Here is a 27,926-nt window from a genome sequence, read left to right as displayed (position 1 = left end):
ACTAACCTTCTCTCCTCCATATGCATCAAGAACGTATGTGTTGTTATTGGTGGTTGTCAATAGCATTGATTTGCCATCGTTGCTGAATTTGATATCGCAAACCTCAGCTGTGTCTCCACCGACTAAAAATGTATCGAAGGGCCCCTATATTAGAAGAAATAAATCAAACGCGTTACAATAATAATCCCCAAAAGGGGAAGAAATAAGGCAAACTCATAATACAGATGTACCAGAACACATGCAAGTGCTTAACGGGTTAAAACTCAAAACCCTTGTCATAGGAGCGTGAATCAAACAATTTCATAGCTCCTCCTTCCATAGCCACAGCAAATACAAGGCCTTGTTGGTCATATGCAACAGTAGGCCTACCATGTAGGTGTAAAATTCCCTGAAAACTACAAGAGTAAGCATAAATAACATTTGCGTATGATTAGATGATGAAATGCGGATTGAAAACGTAAGGTCATCTACAGACCAATAGTATAGCAAAACAGTCGGTTAACGGCGATTGCTCATTTCGGAAACTTTCTTTTTTGGCTTAGTTTTGGACTGAATGTCCCTCAGTCTTCCTTGTTTAGGGGAATGGACTAAGGAGGAAAAATATTGCTCCCAATTAAGCACGTCTATTTCTTAAAGGAAGAAATTTATCTTCATAATTTATAAATCAATTCTTAGTACCCAACATTTGCAAAAATTTCAAAGGAAACTGGAAACCAACCTGTCAGGCATTTACACGGAGATCCCAAATCCTCACACTGTGGTCCAGAGACCTGACGACACATTAAGAACCGAAGGATGCAGACGAATATATGGATATGCACACAGATTTCAAAACATGCTGCATGAAGTTAACATAGCCTTCATTGAAATATTGAAATAACTAAAGTAACATTAAACATGGGCAGTCATGTGGCTCTTTTATTCCATAACTGATTGCTTGAATTAAATACAAATCACATGGGAACCAGATATCCTTCTCAACCTATTCGGACAACATTAATATGTCAAGAATTACCAACCTCTCTTTATGTCCTTTGAAGTAGCGAAGACATCGGTTATCATACATAGAAAGATACAATAGGGCTTCTGTTAACAAAAGAGAAAAAATAGATACAATGATTGTTGTTTGGTTAATGGACATGAGGATAGAGCTTATGTCGTCCTACGAAACCTCTCACCTCCAGTCGATTCCAAATTGTGTCTCGAAGAGCATATAACAGAATAGGATGATGCGTGAAACATAATCGATCAGCACCATGTTTCTTATGATATGTTGACTTTATCAACCTAAACCAAAAATAAACCTAATTACAAAGAAGAAATCATCGAAATTCAAATCATGCTAAAACTAAAACTTCCTCGCTCAACTTGCAACTAAAAATTTTGATATTAATTAAATCAATGGCAATACATTTATTTTCTCCCTCCTTTTCCTTCTATATTAGAATACGGTGGGAAAAAATAAACTAACTTAGCATTGGCAATGTCGTAGAGGCGAACTGAATCGTCCTCACTAGCTGTCACCAATAGATCATCCTTTCGGTGAAAGTCAAGTGAACTTATCTTTCCTCCCTGAAAATATTTGACCAAGTAAACATGAATCAATTTGAATATTCAGAGACGAGAATCCGAATCAGTAGGCTGAAGTTAAAAAGCCTTACATTTATCGAATTAATGCATTTAAAAAATATCAAATAAATCACAAGCTTGAAGAAGCTGTTCTTGTTTTCTTAATAATTTTTTTAGCTTAACAAAAAGTTTACAGTATGTCGCGGCCGTCTTTCGATTGGGCTCAAAATTGGACTTCGACTTGAATAATTGGGTTAGAGTCGCCACCGATCACTTTAAAAACATTTAGATAGATCGGACACCATCTTAACTGATCTGCGTTTTACCAGAAACGTGTCGGGCTCGGGAGTCGGTTACGGTCAATAAAAGATTAGCACCATTGAAGCACCCTTTCGGTACCAATTAATTTGCCGGTTGTCTTAGTTACAAAAATTAAAAAAACTAAATTAAAATTTAAAAACCCGATTCGAATTGCTTACCTTTGACCGATTGAAATTATCTCTAAAAAGAGAGTCGAAAATGTTAGAAGAAGAAAAAAAATATTAAGTACTAAATAAATCCAAGAAGAAACAATAATAATAATAATAATAATAAATAACTAAATGACATACTAACATAATAAACAAAAGAAGAAAAGAAAAAAAATAAATAAAAATAAAATAAAAGAAGTCAAAAGGAAAATAAAGAAAATAAAAAAATAAAAAAGGTTAGATATAAAAAATAAAAAACGTTATGAAAATAAATGTTAACAAAAAGAAAAACAAACAATAAATAAATAAGTTAATAAGTAAATAAATAAGTAAATAAGTAAAAATAAAATCAAAATAAAAAAGGAATAATAATAAAATGAAAAAAAGTAATAATAATAATAAATAAATAAAAAATAAAAAAATAAATAATAAAAAATATAATAACAGGGGATCAAATTGTAATAAAAACAAGATTGATGCTTGAATTTAAGAGAAAATCGAAACATGAATTGAGATTAGGGTAAAAATAGGAGTTTCATAAAATAGAGGGACCAAAATCGGATTGTCCCAAAACAATTAAAATGAAACACCCCCCATTTATCTTCCAGTACGTGCAAAGCTAAAAAAAAGCTTCCACTCTTCCTTTTCTCTCTATTTTCTTTCAATTTCTCCTTTTTAATCGGCCGAATCCACTCTACACCCAAAGCCCGACCGACCACCGCACCTTGGTGGCTGGATTTACTCGACGAACAAGGTATTCGGTAAGTTTTCTTCTCCCCTATTTCTTTATTTCCTCTCTGTTTTCAGTTTCGAATGCTCTCTATTTTCGGTGTTCTTTGAAAACTCTCTTTTATCTTTGCTCGATGTTTGGCCCTCGTATTTTATATGTAATCTCTGTATTTCTCTCCCTGTATATTTTTTCTCTTTTTCTTCCCTTCTTCTGCATGAAAATATCCCCTATTTATAACCTTTGAAGAGCTATTTTTAGTTCTAATTTTTGAGAGTTTTATTGGGACTAAAATACTTGGGGTTGTTTGTTTTCTTGTTGCCGAGAAATTCGACCGGAAAGCTTGGGGTCGTTGGCATGAGGAATGACGCGTCTTTGGTGGGGGACTGTTGCGGCTGGAAAATTAGTGTCTACAGCTGCCCCTCTTTGTTCTTTTTCGTGGAACGAAAAATAGGACAAAGATAAAAAAGACACAAATTTTCGTTTGGTGAAGTTGGAAATTGACTCTGATATTTCAATTAAGAATAACTTCCTGTAGAATTGAGTTGCAGATGACTCATTCGTCATGAAGTCGAGTTTATCTTGAAATGGAACTGAAGTCGTAGTTCGGAATTTGAATTGAAATATGGCTTCTCATTGCCAAATTTAAAGACCTTGGTTATAAATTCGACTGGAAAGTAGTTCTTTGACTCCACCATGCGTTTGATAAACCCCTAGAGCTGAATGAAATCGAACTCGAAAGGTATTTGTTGATGGATAGCTTTTCTTGACTTAAGCTATGCTGCCAAAAAACGGTTTCTTGTCACTAAGGCATGGCTAACCAAGGTCTTCTTCTCGACTTGAAAACCTCAACTACAACCGGATAATAGTGTGATTGATGAGTCATCGAGCTGAATGGAATCGAACTCGACAATTTTGTTGACAGATAACCCTTTTTGCCTTGAGCTATGCTGTGCCTGGAGCTGAATGGAATCGAACTCGAAGGTCTTTGGAAGATAACCCTTTTAGCCTTGAGCTATGCTGCAAATGATGTCATCTTTGCTTCGTTCTCTTGGTTGAGTCTTCATATTCAGTTTTTCAAGTCGCAAGTTTTTTCTTATCGTGATATTTCTTCCAGAAATGTCGATCTCTCAAGAGAGGTGTTACTGATTCAACTCCATATGTGATGAATCGAGCAAGAAGTTGATGTTGATCCAGCTCCTTCTGTGATGGAATCAAACAAAAGTTGAACAATCTTCTTCATTATGAATTATCTTCTGGGAATGTTAATCAGTTTATCTTCTCTCTAAAGATTTTCAAACATGCAAAAGATTATCATGTGTCAGTAATAATTGTGTTTTGAAGTAGCCGAAGGTATTGACCTGAAGGTTCTCAGATCTTTGTTAAGATCCACTTCTTTCAAAAAATGAAGACGTGAATTGATTCTTTGATGAAATCTTCTACTTCAACATGGAATTGTGTAATGAAACCTCTGCTAACTTTGGAATTCCTGTCAAATATTCAACATCTGGATGAAAATGAAGAAGAAATATGTTTTAAGAAAAGCTCTCTCGAGTGAGATAAAATTTATTGTTTCAAGGGAAAATTGTCTTATGCGAGACAAAATTTGTTTCAAGGGAAACAATCTTAAAGGTTGGTGTTTCAAGAGAAAATGTCTCAAAGGTTGGTCTTTCAAGAGAAACTGTCTCAAGAGAGATAAAACATGTTTTAAGGGAAACAATCTCAAATGTGGGTGTTTCAAGGGAAACTATCTCAAAACTCGTTTCAAAGGGAACTGGTTCAAATATTTTGTTTTTCAAGGGAAATGTTTTCAAAGTTTATGTTTCAAGAGAAACTGTCTCAAGGGAGACAAAATTTGTTTCAAGGGAAACTATCTCAAGAAAGACAAAATTCATTTCAAGGGAAATGTTTTCAAAGTTTATGTTTCAAGAGAAACTGTCTCAAGGGAGACAAAATTTGTTTCAATGGAAACTATCTCAAGAGAGATAAAATTCATTTCAAGGGAAATGTTTTCAATGTTTATGTTTCAAGAGAAATTGTCTCAAGGGAGACAAAATTTGTTTCAAGGGAAACTATCTCAAGAGAGACAAAATTCATTTCAGGGGAAATGTTTTCAATGTTTATGTTTCAAGAGAAATTGTCTCAAGAGAGACAAAACTTTGTTTTGAGTAAATTAGTCTCAAGCGAGACGACCCCTTGTTTCGAGAGAAACAATCTCAAAGGCAATCGATAATCTGCTTGTTCCTGCATGTTAAAGAAATCCTTTCAGAAGCTCTAATCGTTGACTTAAGGAAGTCAAATCTGTGGATGACATGTTTGTTGTGACACTAAATCACTTTATCGGGCACGATATCCTTCTTCGTGAAGTTGAAATCATGGATTGAAAACGTGAACTGGGTATGTTCTGAATTAATTCTCGATCCCAACTGAAGTCGATTCTAAGATCTGTTGATATTTCAATATGTCAAATTGGTTGAGGTATAGCTCCTCGCTGCTGAGTTAAGCAACCACTATCGATTCTTTACAAACTTTTTTTGAATCAAATATCTTTCGTATTGAAGTTGAAATTTGACTCTAAAGTTGTAAAAATTATGTATGTAAAAAAATGATAAATATGATACTCTGAAATGTATGCATAATGAATTAGTTCTTATTTTATTCTACAGACATAATCTCATTTTTTGTCTGCTAGTTCTTGTATGTGGAGGAAAAGCCTTTGAAAGATCTGATCGTTCGCATCAGGATTTTGAATCCCCGAAGATGCAACAATATTGAAAAAATACCCCAACATTTGATGTTGAATCTTCAAAGGTGCCCCCATTGCTCCTCATTTCTTGCTTCACCATTGATTCTAAGCATGAGATTAGTGTATGAGAGCCACATGTCATTTAGCAAGATCCACTCTAGAGAGATTGTCTTGTTTGAAAAAAATGTTTTACTTTCTATTTTATTTTCAAAGTTCTGAAAATATCATTTAAAAGAGTTTTGAAAAATGTTTAATCAAAAGTTTTGAAAATATTGTTCCTTTCTCGGTTTTACAATTGAGATGAATCATAAGACTGGAGTTAATTGGATATCAAATAATTAATTACATAGTTAATCATTCAATAAATTATAGTTATTTGACAAGTGTCAAGATCAAAGCTATATTTGGGAAATGGTTAAGTAAGGAAAGGATAAAAGTCTCAGGTTATTGTGTTTGGCATTTTTTATTTGATGCTCAAAGGTTTGATGGGGTAGCTTGTATGCTCCTCTACTGGAAGTGTTCTCCGACTCCCAGCTTTCATTGTCATTCTCGGATTGTGTGATGCCTCATCAAGGAATTTGTGCAATCGCTTCAGCTGTATAATTTTTATATTCGAGCCACATTTTCAGGTTTTCAACTCGAATCCTCCTTTGGTTTCAAGAAGTCATTCAAAATTTACGTCTTGAACCCCCTTTATTATTTTTCTTTATCATACATTAAAGATTTTAAAAACTTTTTGCAAATAAAGATTAATCCTGACAGGCGGGATGAAATATGAAGATTGTCTCTTCTGTTTAGAAATTCATGTATGATTAGAAGGGACTTTTAAGGCACGTAATGTAGGCCATGGTTCATGGTTATGAAAGAAAATGATAAATAGGCCCAAACAAGTGTTTCAGGGTATTAAACCAATGATCAATTCCTTCTGATGCCTTCAATCCTGTCTTGCTCAATTTGAATCTGCACATATGTGTTTCTCTTGATTTTCTCTGGATGTTCCATGATCTTCGAGTGAAGTGATTCTGGAATGATTGTGCTTGATCAATCTCATAATTTGAATCTCGGCGCGTCATTTGAATCGAATGAATCTTTGCATATGTGTATTGTCTTCTTTTTTCTTTTTGTTCTGATTGGATATTCGCACTTGGCATTTGGTTCACCTTTTGGTATCTCTTTTGGATCACTATCTTCACTCATATGAGAAGATTTCTTTCTCCTTGCCCCCCAGTGTGGAGGGTGATCATTGGTTAGTGTTGAATTAGAAGAAAAATACTATAGGCTCAAAAGGGGACACAAGGAATATATATTTTCTCCTGTTGTGAATGGATAAATAAAGAAAGCCGTTCATCATTTCATACATGGAATTCTTCACAGAAGTGGTATCCCAGGGGGGTAGATTTTTAGGATTAATTTTATTCACATGAAAACATTGTAATTAATGCTTGATAGAATTATTTCGAATGAATTCTTCTTTCTACTTCTTGGTCTCGACATGTCTTAATATTCAGGCTCTCTGCGAAATGCCCTGAGTTAGAAGCATGTTTATGTTCAAATGAACAACTCAATGCCTTAGGTCTTAGTGGTATAAAAAAGTCAAATTTGAGTCTAAAAAGATAGTGGTGTGACTTAAAGAAAGGTTCAAAAGTTTTAAAAAGGTGGTAAGGTCAAAATCTGGTCTTTTGGCAATGACCATGAATTATTTTGGGTAAAGAATTAAGGTATTTTATTTTAGGGTTTGAGACAATATAAGAAATGTCTAATCTTGTCATATGTCAAAAATCTATAATTCTTGAAGAATTAAAAAAATATTTAATTCATTTAATATTCGAAGAACTAAAAATTAAAATTTGTTCAATTATTCCACCTTCGAAGGTAACATAAATTCAGTCGTTTAAAAGATTAAGCAAACATGAAAGATAAAAAACGTGTTCAAACAAAACAATGCTCTTAGTGCAAATGGTAGATGTAATGCCCCCTTTCTCGATTGTCTATACCCCTGAATCCCTCAGGTTTTGAATCTTGCGCTTCAGTGCCTTACAGTTCTCAGAGGAATGTTTGGAGCTTCCTAAGTGGTAACTGTACACAGCTTCAACATCGTAGCCCTTAGGATATGTGGACTTTTTTTATCAGATCATCCTAACAGGCTTGGCCTTACAATCAGCTGATCGGGCTCCCACTGTATTGATTTCAGTTTTTTTAATTGTTAAAATCTTTCTTCCATGTGGTGTCACGTGATTAAGATCACTTCATCGAATCCTCCATGAAGAAATTTCATGTTTATGAAAATGCTTAAAAATGAAATGTAGATGGAAAAAATGCATGAAATGCTTGAGGCATTGATCCGAAAACATGTATGTTATTATAAATAATCCTTATTGGGGAAAAAAGTGTTTTATCTTTTAAGAGACAAAAATATCCTGACAGCTTCTGACATGTTGACTAGTCTTCTGCCTTTGTCTATTACCGGTTGAATAACCTGTCGAACCGCTTCGTCTTCTCTAGATGAACCGTGCAAATGTTGAGTTACTTTTTGTACTTGCCCAAGAAGTCTCGAATGACTGCATCTCTGGCATTTATCTTATGTTGAACCTGTTCCCAACGAATACGTCATTGGAGCCCTCAATTGATAGGAACTATGCGAAGTTCATTTGTCTGTTTCTTGAATTCGTCAGTAATGGTCTCCAATTTCAGCTATCGTTTTTCCATTGTTGTATTTGAAGGGACTCCCAAGATCAATAACCTTCATCTTGCTCCTGCAACCTCTTCCAGTCAGTCCTTCCAAGATAGACTTTCATTGTGCTTGATGTTAACCCGGTTAATTCTGAGTCCTTTATAATGTAGCAAAGTAATATACTCTTCAATTGTGGGCACCACGTCTTCTGGATTGAATATGACACATAGTCGCCTTGTAGAATGTCCTCTGTATTTTCATCTCTTGTATTACAACCCCTTTGTCCATTAATGCAGATTATTCATGTTTAACAAACACGTTTTTGGTGGATCAACGCCTCTTGTAAATGATGCAAAAGATGAAATAAAATAAAAGAGAAAACATGAAAAAAAAGTTAGTGAGGTGAAAATAATCAAAAACAATCATGAAAAAAAAATCCTACCCCACATGCTTATTATTCCCACCTGGACATGATCTCTATCCCACATGCTAATTTCAAACAAATCCTAACCGCATATTTGTCTAATTCGCATGCTTTGAACAAAAAGTAAAGCATGAAATAATTCAAGCATCTTAGGGTTTGAAATGAGGTTTTAGGGTGGGCTCTAATTCTCCATAGTCTCCAGATTTAGGTTCTAAAAGGGTACTCGAGTTCTCCTTGTTGTTGCCCCTTGTGTGGACTAAGTTAAACTCAAGAGGAAATATTCCCTTATGCCCATACGGAGAATAAATTCACACGAAGACATAAGGTATATGAATCCCGAAGGTTACTTGCTAGGCCCATACGGAGAATAAATTCCCACGAAGGCGTCGCTTTCACCCCCACTTAAAAGGGTTTGGAGCTCGAGTATAGAGCTAAAGATAAAAGTTTTTTGAATCTGAAATCATTGAAAGAAAACATCAATACAACTATTTATTTGAAAAATAATCAAAGGTAAATATTTGGAATCAAATAAATAAATTAAAATTTACCATTTTCGCATAAAAAGACAACCGAAAATTAATTTCGGCTTGACTCACTTACCTGTCCCCAGCAGAGTCGCCAAGTTGTCGCGACCGTCTTTCGGTTGGGCTCAGAATTGAGCTTCGACTTGAATAATTGGGTTAGAGTCGCCACCGATCACTTTAAAAACATTTAGGTATATCGGACACCATCTTACCTGATCTGCGTTTTACCAGAAACGTGTCGGGCTCGGGAGTCGGTTACGGTCAATGAAGGATTATCACCCTTGAACCGCCCTTTCGGTACCAATTAATTTGCCGGTTGTCTTAGTTACGAAAATTTAAAAAATTAAATTAAAATTTAAAAACCCAATTCGAATTTCTTACCTTTGATCGATTAAAATTATCCCTAAAAAAGAGTCGAAAATGTTAGAAGAAGAAAAAAAATATTAAGTACTAAATAAATCCAAGAAGAAATAATAATAATAATAATAATAATAAATAACTAAATGACATACTAACATAATAAACAAAAGAAGAAAAGAAAAAAATAAATAAATATAAAATAAAAGAAGTCAAAAGGAAAATAAAGAAAATAAAAAAGGTTAGATATAAAAAAATAAAAAACGTTATGAAAATAAATGTTAACAAAAAGAAAAACAAGTAATAAATAAATAAGTAAATAAGTAAATAAATAAGTAAAAATAAAAGCAAATAAAAAAAGGAATAATAATAAAATGAAAAAAGTAATAATAATAATATAATAATAATAATAATAAATAAATAAAAAAGAAAAAATAAATAATAAAAAATATAATGACAATGGATCAAATTGTAATAAAAACAAGATTAATGCTCGAATTTAAGAGAAAATCGAAACATAAATTGAGATTAGAGTAAAAATAGGAGTTTCATAAAATAGAGGGACCAAAATCAGATTTTCCCAAAACAATTAAAATGAAACACCCCCCATTTATCTTCCCGTATGTGTAAAGCTAAAAAAAAAGTTTTCCCTCTTCATTTTCTCTTTATTTTCTTTCAATTTCTCCTTGTTAAACGGCCGAATCCACTCCACACCCAAAGCCCAATTTACTCCGATGAACAAGGTATTCAGTAAGTTTTGTTCTCCCTTATTTCTTTATTTCCTCTCTGTTTTCATTTTCGAATACTCTCTATTTTCAGTGTTCTTCGAAAACTCTCTTTTGTGATGTTTGGCCCCCGTATTTCGTATGTAATCTCTGTATTTCTCTCCCCGTATATTTCTTCTGTTTTTCCTCCCCTCTTCTGCGTGAAAATATCCCCTATTTATAACCTTGGAAGAGCTATTTTTAGTTCCAATTTTTGAGAGTTTTATTGGGACTAAAATACTTGGGGTTGTTTGTTTTCTTGTTGTCGAGAAATCCGGTCGGAAAGCTTGGGGTCGTTGGCGTGAGGAACGACGCGTCTTTGGCGGGGGACTGTTGCGGCTGGAAAATTAGTGTCTACACAGTAAAGGCGGATCTAACAGAAAATTAAAAAGAAAATTCAGTGATGAAAATATTACGAAGTCTGAGAAAAACTGCGCCAATCGACATGCTGCGCATTGTTTCGTCGTCTAGCTCCGACATCGTAGTCGTCATTTTTCTCTATATGTTCTTTATTTTGTCTTCGAGGTGGAGGGTTTTAGGATTTAAAGAGAAGATGATACGATACCAGACGTCGTCGTAAATAAAAGTAATTATTATTAGAGTAAACTACGATTTAGTACTCTAACTATCATTTTTATTCTATTTTGGTGACTGAACATTTTTTTAAAAATTATGTCTAACGTTCTTTGATTTTATTTTGAAATCCATTGTTAAAAATTAAACAATGATATTGATGTGTCACCATAAAATAATGATTTGTCATCATTAAAAAATAAAAAATAAAAAAGGTCACTTTAATAATTTTATTAATTTTATTACAACAAAATAAAATCAAAACCATTAATAATGATTTAAAAAAAGTACGAACCAACATACTTCAGTGGTTAAATGAATATTTGTTGTTCCTAGAGTTCACGGGTTAGAGCACCAACGACTGCAGTAGGGTGATTAAGCGTTCACTGTTAAATGGTTGAGGCGTTCATTGTTAAATGGTTGAGAGTATTTGGAATATATATTACTTTGTAATCACATTAGTTTAATAAAAAAATGATTTAAAAATAAATAATTAAATAACTAATATAAAATTAAAATAATAATTGAATAACTAAATATATAGTTTATCTTAATTCTTTTAAAGGTAAACCACTTATTTAACACTTCACTTTTTATTATATCATTAATATATTTTTAAATCATATTTAATATCATGTTTTATTTATATTTTAATGTTAAATTTCATCATTAATTTAATAAAATATAGATTGAAAACATAAAAGATCTTATTAATCTTATTTTTTATTTTAATAGTTTTTACTTAAAGGATGAAAAAAAAATTGATCCTAATGAATATAAAATTTAACTGAAATTTTTTAACCATTTACTTATAAATTATTGATAACTCATCTTATCTTTAGATCCAAGTGACATTAAACATTAATTTAACTAAAAAATTAAAGAAAATAATTTTTTTAATAAAAAATAAATGAATACGGACAAAGTCACAGAAGTATGTAGCATAGTATATTATAGTATATACACCCATGACAATACATCCGACATAGGTGTGATGAAATCTAAAGGAAGCCTTTAGTTTAGTTCGACTTGGTTGGGCAATGTATTGTAAGAGAATACCTCCTTACGACGTCGTACTTGTACTGTCGTTAACAAATTAGTCCTCGAGTAATTTCTAGAGCAGCGGCGGCTAAGGAGAGAAACTTGCATCGGTGAAGATGGCGGCATGGACAGCCAAATTTCTGCTTCCGATTAGACACTCACTTTCTCAATCCCAGAAGTTATGTAAGTATTATCAATCTAATTTTTATTTATTTTCGTTGAAATTTATTTATATTATTTTTTCATTTCACTTCGTGCAGTTCATGGAAAAATTGGACCTTTGAAAACATGGGTTCATAGTTTTGAACCTAAACTGCAAAACAGGGCCTCAAAGTTTGAGTATAAGATAAATATACAGAGAGAATATGTTCAAGGTTGCTGCTTATCAGGCAAGTCTGTTTATGTTTAATGATTTTTCTTTGCTTATTTTGTTGCCTTTCTATGTATTTTTTTTTTTGGTTTTAAGGATTCCCTTTCTTTTGTTAATGCAAATTTTCAGTGTTTTGCCAGATTATTCTCTCTCTGATGTTTTTAATTGTTGTTTATAATTATCGAACCTGTGTGTATTTAAACTAGGATGAATACTCCAAATACAATAAAAAAAATTGATTGAGGAACTGTTTATCATCCTGCTTCTCGAATTATTGTTTGTTCTTGATGACATTTAGTACTCATTGTTGAGAAACCTTGCTGATGTTGGAATTCTTTTTTCCAGGAAGTAGAAGTATGAGAAGCATTTTTGGTGTATCAGTCCTGTTTGGAGCTGTCTACTGTTGGCCTCGTTTTTCATATGCCATGGATGGTGTGTGGATCGATGTTGCTCTGATTACTACTCTTGAACACATTGTCTTATCTGCATATTGTCGTAACCGTCTTTCGGTTGGGCCCCGAAATTGGGCTTCGACTTGAAAAATGTGATTGGAGTCGCCACCGATTATTTATTTAAAAAATAAATAGGTTAATCGGATACCTTATATCTTACCTGATCTGCGTCTTACCAAAGATATGTCGGATTCGGGAGTCGATTACGGTCAAGGAAGGATTAGCACCCTTGAACCGCCCTTTCGGTACTACGTAATTTGCCGGTTGTCTTTTATTTATTTTTTGAATCGTTTACAATAGCTTTGCCTTGTATCTTCTCGTGCTTTCCTCTATGTTTTGTGTGTAAATCGTGTCCTACAATGGTGAGTAACAATGGCTATTTATAGTGCTTGTGGATCCTATCTTTAGGAGTTTAAATCATAAAATTCTATCCTATTTTTTGAATCCTAGCAAAATTCTATCATATCTTTAGGAGTTTGAATCTTAAAATTCTATCCTATTTTTAGGAGTTTGAATCCTAGTAGGACGAAAAATGTGTGTTGACAGCTGCCCCTCTTTGCCCATAGTCGTGAAACGGGAATAGGGTAAAGATTAAAAGACACACTTTTCGTTCAGTGGAGTTGAAAATTAACTCTGATGTTTCAATAACTCCCTGTCGAATTGAGTTACGGATGACTCCTCCATCGTGAAGTCGAGTTCATCTTGAAATGATATGAAATTAAAGCCGTAGTTCGGAATTTGAATCAGCACGTGGCTTCCCGTTACCCTTCGGTATTTAAAGACATTGGATCGGAATAGAACTGAGAAATCTTCATTGACAGATAGCTTTTTCTTGACTTAAGCTATGCTATTTGAAAATGTTTGCTTGTCACTAAGGCACGGCTAACCCAGGTCCTCTCCTCGACTGCAATCGGAAAGTAGTGCGATTGATGTGTCATCGAGCTGAATGGAGTCGAACTCGACAATTTTGATGGCAAATAATCCTTCTTTGAGTTGGATATCCTTCGTCGTGAAGTTGAAATCCAAGTAAGTAGCATTGTTCCAAGTCCAATATCCTTCGTTGTGAAGTTGAGATTGGCTCCGAAATTGTTTGTTGACAACCAGTCGTCCCTTCGTTGTGAAGTTGAACTTGTGTTGTCTCGAGTCCAATATCCTTCGTTGTGAAGTTGAAATTGAATCTGAATGAAATTTTGTTGACAAGCAGCGGTCCCTTCGTCGTGAAGTTGAACTTGCGTTGTCTGGAGTCCAATATCTTTCGTTGTGAAGTTGAAATTAGCTCTGAGATTGGAAAGTTGTTGTTGACAAGCAGCGGTCCCTTCGTCGTGAAGTTGAACTTGCATTGTCTGGAGTCCAATATCCTTCGCTGTGAAGTTGAAATTGGCTCTGAATGAAATTTTGTTGACAAGCAGCGGTCCCTTCATCGTGAAGTTGAACTTGCGTTGTCTGGAGTCCAATATCATTCGTTGTGAAGTTGAAATTGGCTCTGAGATTGGAAAGTTGTTGTTGACAAGCAGCGGTCATTTCGTCGTGAAGTTGAACTTGCATTGTCTCTACTGGAAGTGTTCTCTGACTCCCAACCTTCGTTGTCACACTCGGATTGTGCGATGCCTTATCAAGGAATTTGTGTGATCGCTTCAGTTGCACAATTTTTATATTCGAGCCGCCTTTTCAGGTTTTCAACTCGAATCCTCCTTTGGTTTCAAGACGTTTTTCAGGATTTATGTCTTGAACCCCCCTTTGTTATTTTTCTCTACCATACATTAATTACATTGTTTTTTGCAAACAAAGATTAATCCTGATGGGCGGGATGAAATCTGAAGATAGTCTCTTCTGTTTAGAAATCCATGTATGATTAGAAGGGACTTTTAAGGCACATAATGTAGGTCAGGGTTCGTGGTTAGGAAAGAAAAGGATAAATAGGCCCAAATAAGTGTTTCAGGGTATTGAACCAAGGATCAATTCATTCTGATGCCATCAATCTTGTCTTGCTCAAAATGTCTCTTTCTCTTGATGCTCTATGATCTTTGAGTGAAGGGATTCAGTGATTCGGGAATGATTGTGCTTGATCAATCTCATTGAAGCTTGATGCACCATTTGTCTTTAGGGAATTTTGCATGTACTTTTTGTTCCCTTTTTTATTTTTGTTCTTGTTTTTTCCTTTTTTGCTTCGTTTCTTTTTTCTTTTTGCCCTTTTTGTTCTGATTGAATCATCGCACTTGGCATTTGGTTCACCTTTCGGTATCTCATCTGAATCAATGTCTTCACTCATGTAAGCAGATTTTCTCCACCTTGCCCTCAGTATGGAGGGTGATCCTTGGTTAGGGTTGAATCAAAAGAAAATCTGAATCAATGTCTTCACTCATGTAGCAGATTTTCTCCACCTGCCCTCAGTATGGAGGGTGATCCTTGGTTAGGGTTGAATCAAAAGAAAAAAAAATACTATAGGCTCAAAAGGGGACGCAAGGATATATTTTCTCCTGTTGTGAAGGGATAAAGAAAGAAAGCCGTTCATCATTTCATACATATAAGTCTTCACAGAAGAGGTATCCCCAGGGGGATAGATTTTCAGGATTAATTCTATTCACATGAAAACAGTGTAGTTAATGCATGATAGAATTATTTCGAATGAATTATTTTTTCTTCTCCTTGCTCCCAACATGTCTCAATGTTCAGGCTCCTGGCGAGATGCCCCAAACTGTATCTTGGAAGAATGCTCATGTTCAATGAACAACTCAATGCCTTGGGTTTTAATGGTAAAAAGGTTAATTTTGAGTCTAAAAAGACAGTTGTGTGATCTTATTGACTCAAAGAAAGGTGTGGTGTATCAAAAGATAAGGTAATGTTCAAGAATTTCAAATGGAGGTAATGTCAAAATTTGGTTTTTTTGATAATGACAATGAGTTATTTGGGTAAAGAATCAAGGTGTTTATTCTAGGGTTTGAGACAGGTAAGAAAGGTCTAATCTTGTCGTATGGTCAAAAATCTATAATTCTTGAGAATTAAAAGAATCCTCAATTCATTTAATATTCATAGACTAAAGATTAAAATTTGTTCAATTGCTCCACCTTAGAAAGTAACATGAATTCAATCGTTTAAAGATGTGTTCAAACAAAATAATCCTCTAAGTGCAAATGGTATATGCCATGCCCCCTTCTTCGGCAAGCGCCTTACAGTTTTCAGAAGAATGTTTGGGAATCCTTATGTGGCAACAACTTCAACATCGTAGCCCTTAGAGATGGGTACTCTTTTCTCAGATCATCCTGGCAGGCTTAGTCCTACAATCAGCTTTATTATGAATATCCTTATTGGGGACAAAAGTATTTATCTTTTAAGAGACAAAAATATCCTAACACTTCTGACATGTTGACTAGTCTTCTGCATTCGTCTGTCACCGGTTGAATATCCTGTCGACTGTTCAGGCTCCTTTGGCTAAAATGTGCAGCGACAAGCTGTTTGCCCCAAAAAGGTCTCGAAGGACTGCATCTCCGACCTTCACTTTCTGCTGAGCTTGTTTCTAAACAAAGTGCCATTGAAGCCCTCCATCTGAAGCTTATCGACTTGTTTCTGGAATTCATCTTGTTCTCATATTTTGAAAGGAATCTCCGGGTCGTAACTTTTTCCTTGTCTGCCCCTACTCTAAAAAATTTGACTTTAGTGTGCTCAGTGTAAATTCCGGTCCATTCGAATCCTTTACAATGTAGCAAAGTGACATATTCTTCGATTGCGGGTACCACGTCTTTCTGGGATTGAATGTGACACATAGTCGCCCTGTAGACTGTCCTCTATATTTTCATCTCTTGTATTACAACCCCTCTGTCCATTGCAGATTTTCATGTTTAACAAACACGTTTTTTGTGGATCAACACTCTTTCGAATGATGCAATGATGGAAATAAAATAAAAGAGAGAGAAAAAATTAGTGAAGTAAAACAAAATAAAAAATGAAAATCCTACCCCACATGATATCTACCCGAACATGCTTAGTATTCCTACTCGGACATGATCTCTATCCCGCATGCTAATTTCAAACAAATCCTACCGCATATTTGTCTAGTTCGCATGCTTTGAACAAAAGTAAACATGAAATAATTCTGACATCCTAGGTTTGGAAATGGGGTTCTGGGGGCTCTAATTCTTCAAAGTCTCCCGGTTTAGGTTATAAAACGGTACCCGAGTTCTCCTTGCTGGTGCCCCCCTTGGGCTTGCCAGACCCTTAGTCCTAAACCCATAACAGGCTTGTGTGACTAAGTTAAACTCGAGAGGATACATTCCCTTATGTCTATGCGGAGAATAATTCACACGACGAAGACATAAGGTATATGAATCCGAAGGCTACTTGCTAGGCATATGCGGTGAATAAATTCACACTAATGCGTCGCTTTCACCCCCATTTAAAATGGGTTCAGAGCTCGGGTTTAGAGCTGTAGATGAAAAAAGCTTTAAGGCTGAAATCATTGAGAAACGGTTAGTACAACTATTACTCGAAAAAAATATAATCAAAAGTAAGCAATAAGGATCGAAAGGTTACCTTAAAATTTAAACTTACCCTTTTCGTTAAAAAGACAACTGAAATTAACTTAGCCTGACTCACTTCCTGTGTCCCAGCGGAGTCGCCAAGCTGTCGTACCGTCTTTCGGTTGGGCCCCGAAATTGGGCTTCGCTTGAAAATGTGATTGGAGTCGCCACCGATTATTTATTTAAAAAATAAATAGGTTAATCGGATACCTTATATCTTACCTGATCTGCGTCCTTACCAAAGATATGTCGGATTCGGGAGTCGATTACGGTCAGGAGGATTAGCACCCTTGAACCGCCCTTTCGTACTACGTATTTGCCGGTTGTCTTTTATTTATTTTTTGAATCGTTTACAATAGCTTTGGCCTTGTATCTTCTCGTGCTTCCTCTATGTTTTGTGTGTAATCGTGTCCTACAATGGTGAGTAACAATGGCTATTTATAGTGCTTGTGATCCTATCTTTAGGTTTAAATCATAAATTCTATCCTATTTTTTGAATCCTAGCAAAATTCTATCATATCTTTAGGAGTTTGAATCTTAAATTCTCCTATTTTTAGGAGTTTTGAATCCTAGTAGGACGAAAAATGTGTGTTGACACATATGGCGATATATTCCACCAAATACATAAAAAAAAACTTTTAAAAAGTTGAACATATCTATGTCAGACACTATCTGTATCTTACACTTACATCCGAGTTGGAGAAACATAGGAGTGGATAGCCTGGTGTAGACTTATAGAAATATGACTTCAATGTATTACTTCTTGTTATGCATGATTATTTCCTTGTATATGTGTTATTTGTGTTATAACATCAGGATGGTTTGAATTAAATTAATGTAGGTCTTGACATTTTTGCGGATTACAATCATTTAGAGTCATTTGATGCTTCAGAAGGCGAAGATGATCGACAAACTCTGGTTGTTGATGAGGAACTATGGCTGCCCCTTTTTTTCATATTTACTGTCTTGATGAATTGGGATAGTCCCTTTGCAGTCTCAACTAGGATCCTTCTTTTCCTCCTCAGCACCAAACCGAGCCCTTCATCGATCTATCTTTTTGTTGAAAAGGTCTGTAAAGTTTTCTTCCACTCGGCTTCTTGGGTTCAAGTGAGCACACCTAATACCTATGTTGTTCCCACTCTTTATTTTTCTTAAAGCACCAGTGTCCGACATCCATGCTGGATGAACTTTTGGACCCAGATATAGGGATATAACTCCCAAGATACATGGAAACAATAAGAGTAAAAAATACATTTTTGGATATATACTCAAAATCGGCACTCGTACCCGAGTTGGAGCAACATAGAAATGTAAAATTGTGGTGAAATCTTCATCCTGGTGTATGTCTGCCCAGCCATACAGTCATATATGTCGCTCTAGTCCCTTTTTGCTTTACAAGCTTTGACGGCATTTTTTGTTTTGCAGTTACGCCACGAACATATGCGTCAAAAGCCTTTTTTCTACAGATTTAAGGTATGTTTTAATGCTCTAAATTTTTTTATTTGGTGACTAAAGTTTCTTGCTTTGATTTGATGAATTTTCCATTCAGTTTCAATTTATTTTGTTTGTGAATTGCTTAAACTTTTCGGAAGTTACCATCACATTTACATCAATAGCAAACTAAAACTAACTATGTTGCTCAGACTCGGATATAACCGTCCGATGCAGGTATATGTCCAATATGAGTATGATTAAATTTTTCTATGTTTTTCTGGTCCTTGGAGGGTTATATTCCCCTACCTATGTTCGAATATGTCAGACACGGATACTAATAGCAAAATGAAGAGTTAGAGCAACATAGAAAACTGAAGTTACTCTTACGACAACCATTCTGTTTATTGCTTCATTTCTGTTGAAATAACTGTATCCGTCACTCATGTCTGATGCATATTCGGATATGGCCATGGAAGATGTGATCCTTCAAATGCATAGAAAAACCTTTTTAAAATTAAGCATGGACATGGCCGATACTTACCCATAATCGACTCTCACACCCAAGTCCAAGTAGCCATGGGATGGACTTTACCAACTTCTTATAAGGGTAACATTTCTCCCCACCCCCGTAGCCATATGAACAAATGGAATTTGCAGATGATTTTATCTATGATAAAAAGAAGGTTCAACCAACGAACACCTAGTCTAGAATCTTTCTCGGGTATAATATTCTTGATTTTCTTTCTAAGCTGCTCATATTAAATGGCAACTACATTACCATGCAGTCGCTGCATGCCAGCAAAGTCGAAGTCCAGGATTACAAGCTTCTCTGCCTTGCTACCATCGAAATCGGGGACCAGAAGTTATGGTTGATTGGAATTCTTGGCGGTTGGTGGTCATTGCCATCATCACTAGGTCTATATTTCCTTGCTCCAGAGCAGTCCTCTAGTACATCGCTGTGATAACAAGGTAAAATTTGTCTTCAAATGCAAGTAGCTAGAGTTAGGGGTGCAATAGAGTAAGCCAGGCTCGAAGTGTAAGAAACTTGATCTCAGCTCAAAGCTTGATTGAGCTTCACATGGAAAGCTCGAGCTCGATGCGAGATAAAGGTTGAATCGTTTGAGCTCGTAGGCCTGTTTACATGCTAAAAAGTTGTCTTCGAATCCGTTGTTTGCATTGGAATATATAAACAAAAGATACCATCTAATGCTGAATATATGGCTTGTGTTCTTCCTTGTCAGATCTTATGCCGCAAGACAGTAATGCTCATCTCCCCCGGAAGAATGAGGACTGCAAAACACGACTCCCTTGTTATCGAAGAAAGTAGATTAAGGAGACTGGAAGAGGGTTCAAACGATCATCAGAAGCTCCATGACACAAATGCTTTTTCGAGTTGAAAATTTATCCCTGGAAAACGACAGCTTCCTCCAACCTTCTAGTTCCGGTCATGCCGGATATCACTTCCTGTAATCCGCAACCATAAGATTGTTGTTTCCCATTTACTTCAACTGATGTGTTTTCATGAAAATTATGAAATGCCAAAATACTTTACTTACCTCACATGTTTCTCAATTCCTAATCGAGAGATGCATTGTGTTTGTTTTAGGGGTATACTTGAGCTGAGCGCAAATATACGAGGTTGATTTGAGATAAAATTTGAACTGTTGACTCCAGTTAATTTAAAGAGAAAATACCTAGTGACCAAAAATGTCTTATAATATACGATTTTAACCAATTTTTTTTAGATTGCCAAAATGACCAACTAAATCGCAATGCGATCGATAATTCGCAACGCGATCTCCGGTATCGCAAATCAGATTCCAGATTCGCAACACGATTCTGACTATCGTATTGCGATTTCCCAAATTCGCGTTGCGATTTTCTTAATTCGCAATGCGAATACGTAAATCGCAATGCGAATCTGACTATCGCAATGCGATTTACATAGCGCCATTCGTATTAACGCGTATTTTTTTTTTCAAATTCCAAACACGAATTTCTTAATATATCGGAAACTGAACCGTCCACAGTAATCGCAAGTCATAACCTCAAACCTAAAATCACAACACTCAGTCCCATCTCCATCTCATAACCTCAAACCTAAAATCGCAACTCATAACCTCATAACCTCAAACCTAAAATCCCCATCTCCGAAGATTTACGTCCCCATCGTCGGCGAAATCTCTCACAACCATTCACGGTCAGAAATCCCTCACAATCATTCAGAAATAAAAAATCAACCTCCGAGGGTTAGTTTTTTTAATTATTTTTATTTTGAAAATTTTGCATTATTTTAGGTTTTTCATATATTGATGATAAGTTTACTGGTAATTTCAATAATAGATTAACCATTTCACTTAGATTTCTTATTAAATTCATTCGATTGCTGTCAATACTGCTAAACTGTTTAGTCTTTAACCCTGTGAAGTTAGTATTTGTCTTTGTTTTGTCTTTTGGTTGAAGTAATGCAGAAGAAGAATAGTTTCGAGAATGAAAATCGCAACGCGAAACCAAAATCGCATTGCGATTTTCATTTCGCGTTGCGATTCTCTCGTTGCGATTTTCATTTCGCGTTGTGATTCTCTCGTTGCGATAGTCATTTCCGCGTTGCGATTTTCATTCTCTCGTTGCGATTTTCATTTCAACCAAAAGACAAAACAGTGTTGCAAATTTTAGTTTCAAGAATAAACTACTATTTATGTTTATTGTTTTTGGTATATCTTCACAGTGTAGTTTTTTTGTATATCTAACTTGGTATGTTTATTGTTTTTGTAGAAATTTTTTTCGGCTTCATTGACATTAAGGAATAAAGTTAGCCTAGCCACTACAATTGCTTCGAAGCTTTCACCTGCACAAAGAAAATTGTTTGAGGAAACCTGCTTCGGGCCATGGCTGAGAGTACAGCATCCGGGTAGATATGCTAATTTGACCCATTTGTGGCTTCAGACCATGACTAGCGATCTACTCGACAGTATACAACGTGGTGAGGAAGAGATATGGTTTCATTTTCCACCGGCGTATACTTGTTTTGGGCGGAAGGAGTTCTGCTTAATCACTAGTCTACGATTCGGACACGATGATGTAGGCCGGTACACTCGTCATATCACCCGCCCATCATGGTTATCCAGGGTTTTTTCCTGATGAGTCAATAGAGAAGCCGAACTTACACGTCGATGACCTGAAGAAATTGTTTAATAAGAAAGATGGTTTTACTCGGATGAATGACGTCGATGTTGTCCGAGTATGCCTTCTACTACTTTGTATGCCGGTTTTTAGGCAGAGAGGCCAGACACCTATTCCTCAGGAGCTAATATTATTGGTTGAGGACCTAAATGCATGGAATCTATTTCCGTGGGGTTCGTATATATGGAAAGCTACCTGGACTAAGTTGTCGTCTGCCTTTGATGACCGCAAAAGTTTACGTGGCGATGGGTCAAAATACACTTTGTCAGGCTTTGTTTGGGCCTTTAAGGTAAGAATTTCTATATAATGTTTTTAAAATTATAATTAATTATTTAACAATTACTAATGTTGTTTATTATATTGTTTGTAGATTTGGATTTCGAGGCTTTCCCCAGCATGCAGACATATGCATTAAAAACTTCAATGATATTCCTAGGGCTATTTCCTGGAAGAGGAAATGTCTGTTGGATTGGGAAGAATTAATACCATATGCGACAATAAATAATGTAAGTTAACACAAATACTATAATATATAAACAAGTTATTAATAGTAGACGTTTAACTTTGTTTGAGTTTTTATATTTTTAGGAGGCCAACACTCCATTAATGAGACTGACACCCACGGAGGCTGAGCTTGCCACTGATTGGTGGCAAGCTAGTCAGCGTTTTCTTGATGGCACGAATGATGAGCAGCCTCCACTTCCTCCACTTCGAGAGCCATCACCTCACCCAGAGCCATCACCTGATCGACCCGACTATACACCTCTACAACGAGAGCCACAACCTATCTCGTCACATCATCGAGCCTCTTCTCCACCATCACCTCATGATAGGCGACCGGCAAAGATGCCACGACTTCTATCTCCCTGTTCTCCACCTCCACGGGATGAGTCAAGGGAGTTACGTGATGAGGTCAATGCCTTGCGTGAGGAGATCGGTACTCTACGCGATAACGATGGTGCATGGCGTGTGGAGGTGTCTAATTTACGTGGTGAGGTTGCCGCTCTACGTGAGATGATAGTATCGTTACAGAATGAGGTTTATACTCTACGCAACGAGGTAAGTTTAAGATTTTCCATATTTAACTTGATGATAAATTTACTCGTAATTTCACTTAGATTAACCATTTCACTTAGATTGCTTAGTAAATTTATTCGGTTGCTGCCAATACTGCTAAACTGTTTATTAACACTGTGAAGTTAGTATTTGTCTTTTGTTTTGTCTTTTGGTTGAAGTAAATTTAGTCGGTTGCTGCCAATTCTGCTAAACTGTGTATTCTTTAACACTGTGAAGTTAGTATTTGTCTTTGTTTTGTCTTTTGGTTGAAAGTAAATTTGTTCGGTTTCTGCCAATTCTGCTAAACTGTGTATTCTTTAACACTGTGAAGTTAGTATTTGTCTTTGTTTTGTCTTTTGGTTGAAAGTAAATTTGTTCGTTTGCTGCCAATTCTGCTAAACTGTGTATTCTTTAATACTCTGAAGTTAGTATTTGTCTTTGTTTTGTCTTTTGGTTGAAGTAATGCAATCCATTCAAGTTTCAATTTGCATAAGAAGAAGAAATAGTTTATTCTTGAAACTATATTTTAGTAACACTGTTTTGTCTTTTGGTTGAAATGAAAATCGCAACGAGAGAATGAAAATCGCAACGCGAAACGAAAATCGCAACGCGAAATGAAAATCGCAACGCGAAACCAAAAACCGCAACGCGAAACTATAATCGCGTTGCGATTCTCTCGTTGCGATTTTCGTTTCGCGTTGTGATTTTCATTCTCTTGTTGCGATTTTCATTTCGCGTTGCGATAGTCATTTTTCACGTTGCGATTTTAAGTTCCAGAAACTATTCTTCTTCTGCAAATTGAAACTTGAATGAATTGCATTACTTCAACCAATAGACAAAGACAAATACTAAGTTGACAGTGTTGCAAGTTTGAAACATATTTGCCTTTGTTATTTGATGCATTTTGTGAACTATGATAGAATAATGACTTGGGTGAATTCAATGCAAGTTTGAAACATATTTGTCTTTGTTTTCACTGTTTAAATATCATGTCTGTTTATTTACTGATTTTTTTATTTAATTATTTAGCGGCCCGATAAGGTGGATGCTTTACGTCGGGTTTTTCTTGCACGATAGAGTTCACGCATCAGACGGCGTGCACGTGCTATTAAGTCTCCGTACACCCCAATAGTGCGAAAACACCGCAAAAAGAAGCCCGACTCGCCTGTCATCCCTCAAGAGTCCACTCCTATCGTTAAAGAGGCCCCTATCATTCCTCGAGAGTCCCCTCCCACCGTTCAAGAGGCCACTGTCATCGTTGAAGAGGTCCCTCCCACCATTCAAGAGCCGATTCACATGGCGTCATATATAAGATTCTTGAGAAACCCTCTGACGTGCCGGACATGATAGATTCAAGTTGGCTCTCGTATGAGTTACCGGCCAGTACCATACCGGTATCTGAAGTGGAGAGGAGACAACTACCGGACACAATTCTGGATAACACCCTTTGGGATAAGACTGCAGTTTATTTTTATCTACATGAGCGGAGCCGGGGGTGTTTCACTGACATATGAAAGCTCAACGATGATATCTATTTGTTGCTTGATCGGTCTTGGTGGGGCATTATTAGGGGTCGAAGACAATGGCTATTTCGATGGAGGGGTAAGGCTTATATTTTTCTTATATTTCAATTTGATTATTTTTTTAAATTTATGTAAGTTACTAATATATGTCTTTTTTTGTAAAACAATATATCGATGCGTGGGTGTCACGTCTTCTAATAATTAGGAAACTTAAGGAAAATAAAAGAAATACACGATATACAATTATGCCGACGTCTTTTAACGCCGTTCACTTGAAGAATCAACGAGATGAATCATTTGCGTTGGGCAATGGACAAGCTTAGAGCGTTGATTGATTCTGCACTATTAGACGTCATGAAACCATATCTTGCTCCAAGTTGATGTACTCTTGACCATCTTTCAAACCCGACATCTTCTAGTGTTTGAGCACACTGAGGCAAAACACGTCTTAAACACTTTATATGCTTATTAAAATCTATTTCCCGATAAGCTTTTACAGCCTTCCAGTATGTCCATTTGTGATTTTTTATACCAGCAGACCTTGATTTTAGATTTCTATACAAATGAACACCACAAAGTCCATGAAAAGAATATGGGAAACACCTTCTAACAGCGTTGTCAATTGAGTTTGCCCTATCGGATATGATTATCAGATTGCTAATAGGACCTATGCAATCCCTAAGATGCCCCAAAAACCATGTCCATGAATCAGAGGTTTCAGATTTTCCAACCCCGTAAGCTATTGGCAGTATCCCATTGTTAGCATCCATGGCTACTGCTAATAAGTTTACTCCAAGGTATCGACCTTTTAAATGTGCTCCGTCAACTATAATAACTGGGCACATGCAATTAATAAACGAACGAATCTACAAAATCATATACACAAGAAATATAATCATTAAATGTGAAATGCATGTAACTAACAAAATAAAAAATTATATTGATTTACTAACCGCAGCACCAATGGCGATAAACAGCAACTCAAAGCGTCCATCTCTATCTGTTTGATATGAGTTACCGACCCAGGATTTTCAGCTTTAAATTGTGACAATAAGCCGGCAGTTGGGCAAACGATGCTTCTGGCGACCCCCTCAACAATTCCAAGGCATAACATTTGGCTCTCCAAGCTTGAGAATATGAGATACTAATCTTTAACCGAGCATTCATGTCAGTCATAATTTCATGTCCCCGATATACCCTACCATTCAAAAACATTAACTCAGCCAGAAAACCACCCAACACCTTTTTGTTTGCTGTCTATGGTGAGGAAAAACTTGGGTTCTTGAACATGTATGTTTATCAATAAAAGTCCTAACTTGAAACATTTCGCAATCTTTTATCCTCTTTACAATCATACGCCACATACAATTTTTGTCAATCATACACCTTGTTTCAAAACGATCTTTGCTTGATTTGTTAACTTTTAGTTGATAGCCATCTTCCACACATTTCGTATACAAAGCTATCTTCAAGTCTTCCTTTGTATCAAAACAATCATCTTTCTTGATACGAATAATTTTTGTGTGACAATCAACTGCTATCTTTACCAACTCTTCTTCCGGTATCTGAAGTAATTCTGGCATATTCCAGTTATACTCCCGTGGCATTTTCTTCGGGGACTTTTCTTTGGGGATTTCTTCTTCTTCTTCTTTTTCTTCTTTAGTGTTATATGAATTACAGAATGGATGTTCAACATGTTCATTTACAGTCGTAACTTCCTCCTCATTATCATCAACAACATCTTCCTCGGCAATGGCTGTTTCAAAATTTGGGTATTGACCAATATCAAAATCATTACACGCAGGGTCTGTTTCTTCTTCTGAAAAATCATCAAAATCCGAGTATTGACCAAGATCAAAGTCCGGGTATTGACCAAGATCAAATTTTGAATACTGACTAGTACTCACAATTTTTTTTGTTGGCTCATCATCGTCTAACTGGTCAATACGAAAACTGGAATTTGGTGCTGAAAGTTGATTGGGATTTGGATTAGGGAAAGGTTGTGGGTTTTGAGATTGTGTTTGGTATTGGAAATGTGGTGAACAATATTGCTTGGTGATGAATTATGGTGGAACCATTAAATTTTGAGCACCATAAACTGGGTTGAAAAACTTAGTTGATTACTACTCGCTACTGACACACTACTTCTAGGTTCAACAACATACAATGTAACATCATCACTTGAAACACTAATGTAAGCAATGAATTGTTCAACATCTTTATTGTCGGTTAACAAATAAACTTTACCATTTCTCTGATAAGATAGCCTAGATCCACTTAGGGGCTCTAAATTCAATTTATTTGCAACACGTAACATTAGTGTTTCATAAGTTAACTTTTCTAATGACAGTTTTAGTTGAAGATTCATGGGTAAAGGCATATATTGTAAAACAACATGAACATTCTCCCATGACCCTCCAAAACACAAATCTATCCAAACATGATCAACATTAGATGATTTCATTATTGTAAATTAATTTACTAAACAAACGAGTTGCGAAACTAAAACCTGTTGCCGGATGGGGAAGGATGTCGTTGGATATAGGAACGGATGCCGCCGGAGAGAGTGATAGATAGAGATAGAATGAGTTGTGATTTAGGGATTTAGGTTATGAGTTGCTGCTGCTGCGTATTTATACCCAAAACATTTGTGTTGCGAAATTAAAACCTGTTGCGAATTCAGAAATTGAGTTGCGAATTTGAAATTCAGTATTGCGATAGTCAGAATCTCGTTGCGATTACGTAAATCGCAATGCGAATTAGGAAAATCGCAACGCGAATTTAGGAAATCGTAATGCGATAGTCAGAATCGCGTTGCGAATTTGGAAACTGATTTGCGATACCGGAGATCGCGTTGCGAAATTATCGATCGCATTACGATTTAGTTGGTCATTTTGACAAATCCAAAAAGAGTTGGTTAAAATCGTATATTATAAGACATTTTTGGTCACTGAGGTTATTTTCTCTAATTTAAATTAAATAGATAGGAAAAAAATTCAAGTTTAAACTGATTTGATGTAGAATGAGATTAAATAAATAAATATTTGATTTAATTTTAAGGGTAAAATATATAAATAGTCCCTAAACTTTTAAGATATTTATATTTTGGTCACCTAAATTTTAAAACTTATAATAATCATCAAAATTTTAATTCGTTTATAATACGATCTCTGTCCGTTACCTCCTTAGTAGAAAATGATGGGGCACATTAGTATCCCGTTTTCAGCTATAAAAATTAAAATTAAAATTCCTAAACGGCACCGTATTACATTTGGGAAAAGTTAATCCTTTTAACTCTCTTCTCCAGCACCTTTCTTCATCACCCACCCCCACTGCCCACAACCCAAAACCAATTAATCCTCCGGTGGTGGTGCAAACCAGTCATTATCAGTTCCATCATTCGCCAATCCGTTTTACATAAAAGTGATGGTATTATCCAAACGATTGTTAACGAACTCGAGACTAATGCCGGCGAAGTTCGCCATCTGATTAGGCACCATAACAGTCACCGGAATAGTCCTTGCCACC

At 35.7% G+C, this 27,926-nt stretch overlaps 1 protein-coding gene and 1 pseudogene across 1 annotated transcript; one reads left to right on the top strand and one right to left on the bottom strand.

Annotated features, from left to right (window-relative positions):
- Positions 1 to 256: 256 nt before the first annotated feature.
- LOC120185747 lies at positions 257 to 10,794 on the bottom strand (annotated as a pseudogene).
- A 1,031-nt stretch (positions 10,795 to 11,825) lies between these two features.
- LOC120185746 lies at positions 11,826 to 19,598 on the top strand. The gene is made up of 6 exons (XM_039189883.1): positions 11,826 to 12,049; positions 12,127 to 12,255; positions 12,582 to 12,668; positions 18,044 to 18,270; positions 18,628 to 18,675; positions 19,422 to 19,598. The coding sequence occupies exons 1-6, from the start codon at positions 11,983 to 11,985 to the stop codon at positions 19,596 to 19,598; spliced, it is 735 nt and encodes a 244-aa protein (XP_039045814.1). The 5' UTR covers positions 11,826 to 11,982.
- Positions 19,599 to 27,926: the final 8,328 nt, after the last annotated feature.

The sequence above is a fragment of the Hibiscus syriacus genome, unplaced genomic scaffold (genome assembly GCF_006381635.1).
Source record: "Hibiscus syriacus cultivar Baekdansim isolate YM2019G1 unplaced genomic scaffold, ASM638163v2 tig00113124_pilon, whole genome shotgun sequence".
Taxonomy (NCBI): Eukaryota; Viridiplantae; Streptophyta; class Magnoliopsida; order Malvales; family Malvaceae; genus Hibiscus; species Hibiscus syriacus.
The sequence above is the reverse complement of the archived record's forward strand: the minus strand, read 5'-3'. Positions and strand labels throughout refer to the sequence as shown.

Coding starts and splice junctions, on each gene's coding strand:
- LOC120185746 (XM_039189883.1), top strand. CDS start 11,983: ATGGCGGCATGGACAGCCAAATTTCTGCTTCCGATTAGACACTCACTT. Junction 12,050..12,126: donor TTCTCAATCCCAGAAGTTAT/GTAAGTATTATC, acceptor CACTTCGTGCAG/TTCATGGAAAAATTGGACCT. Junction 18,271..18,627: donor TCTATCTTTTTGTTGAAAAG/GTCTGTAAAGTT, acceptor TTTGTTTTGCAG/TTACGCCACGAACATATGCG.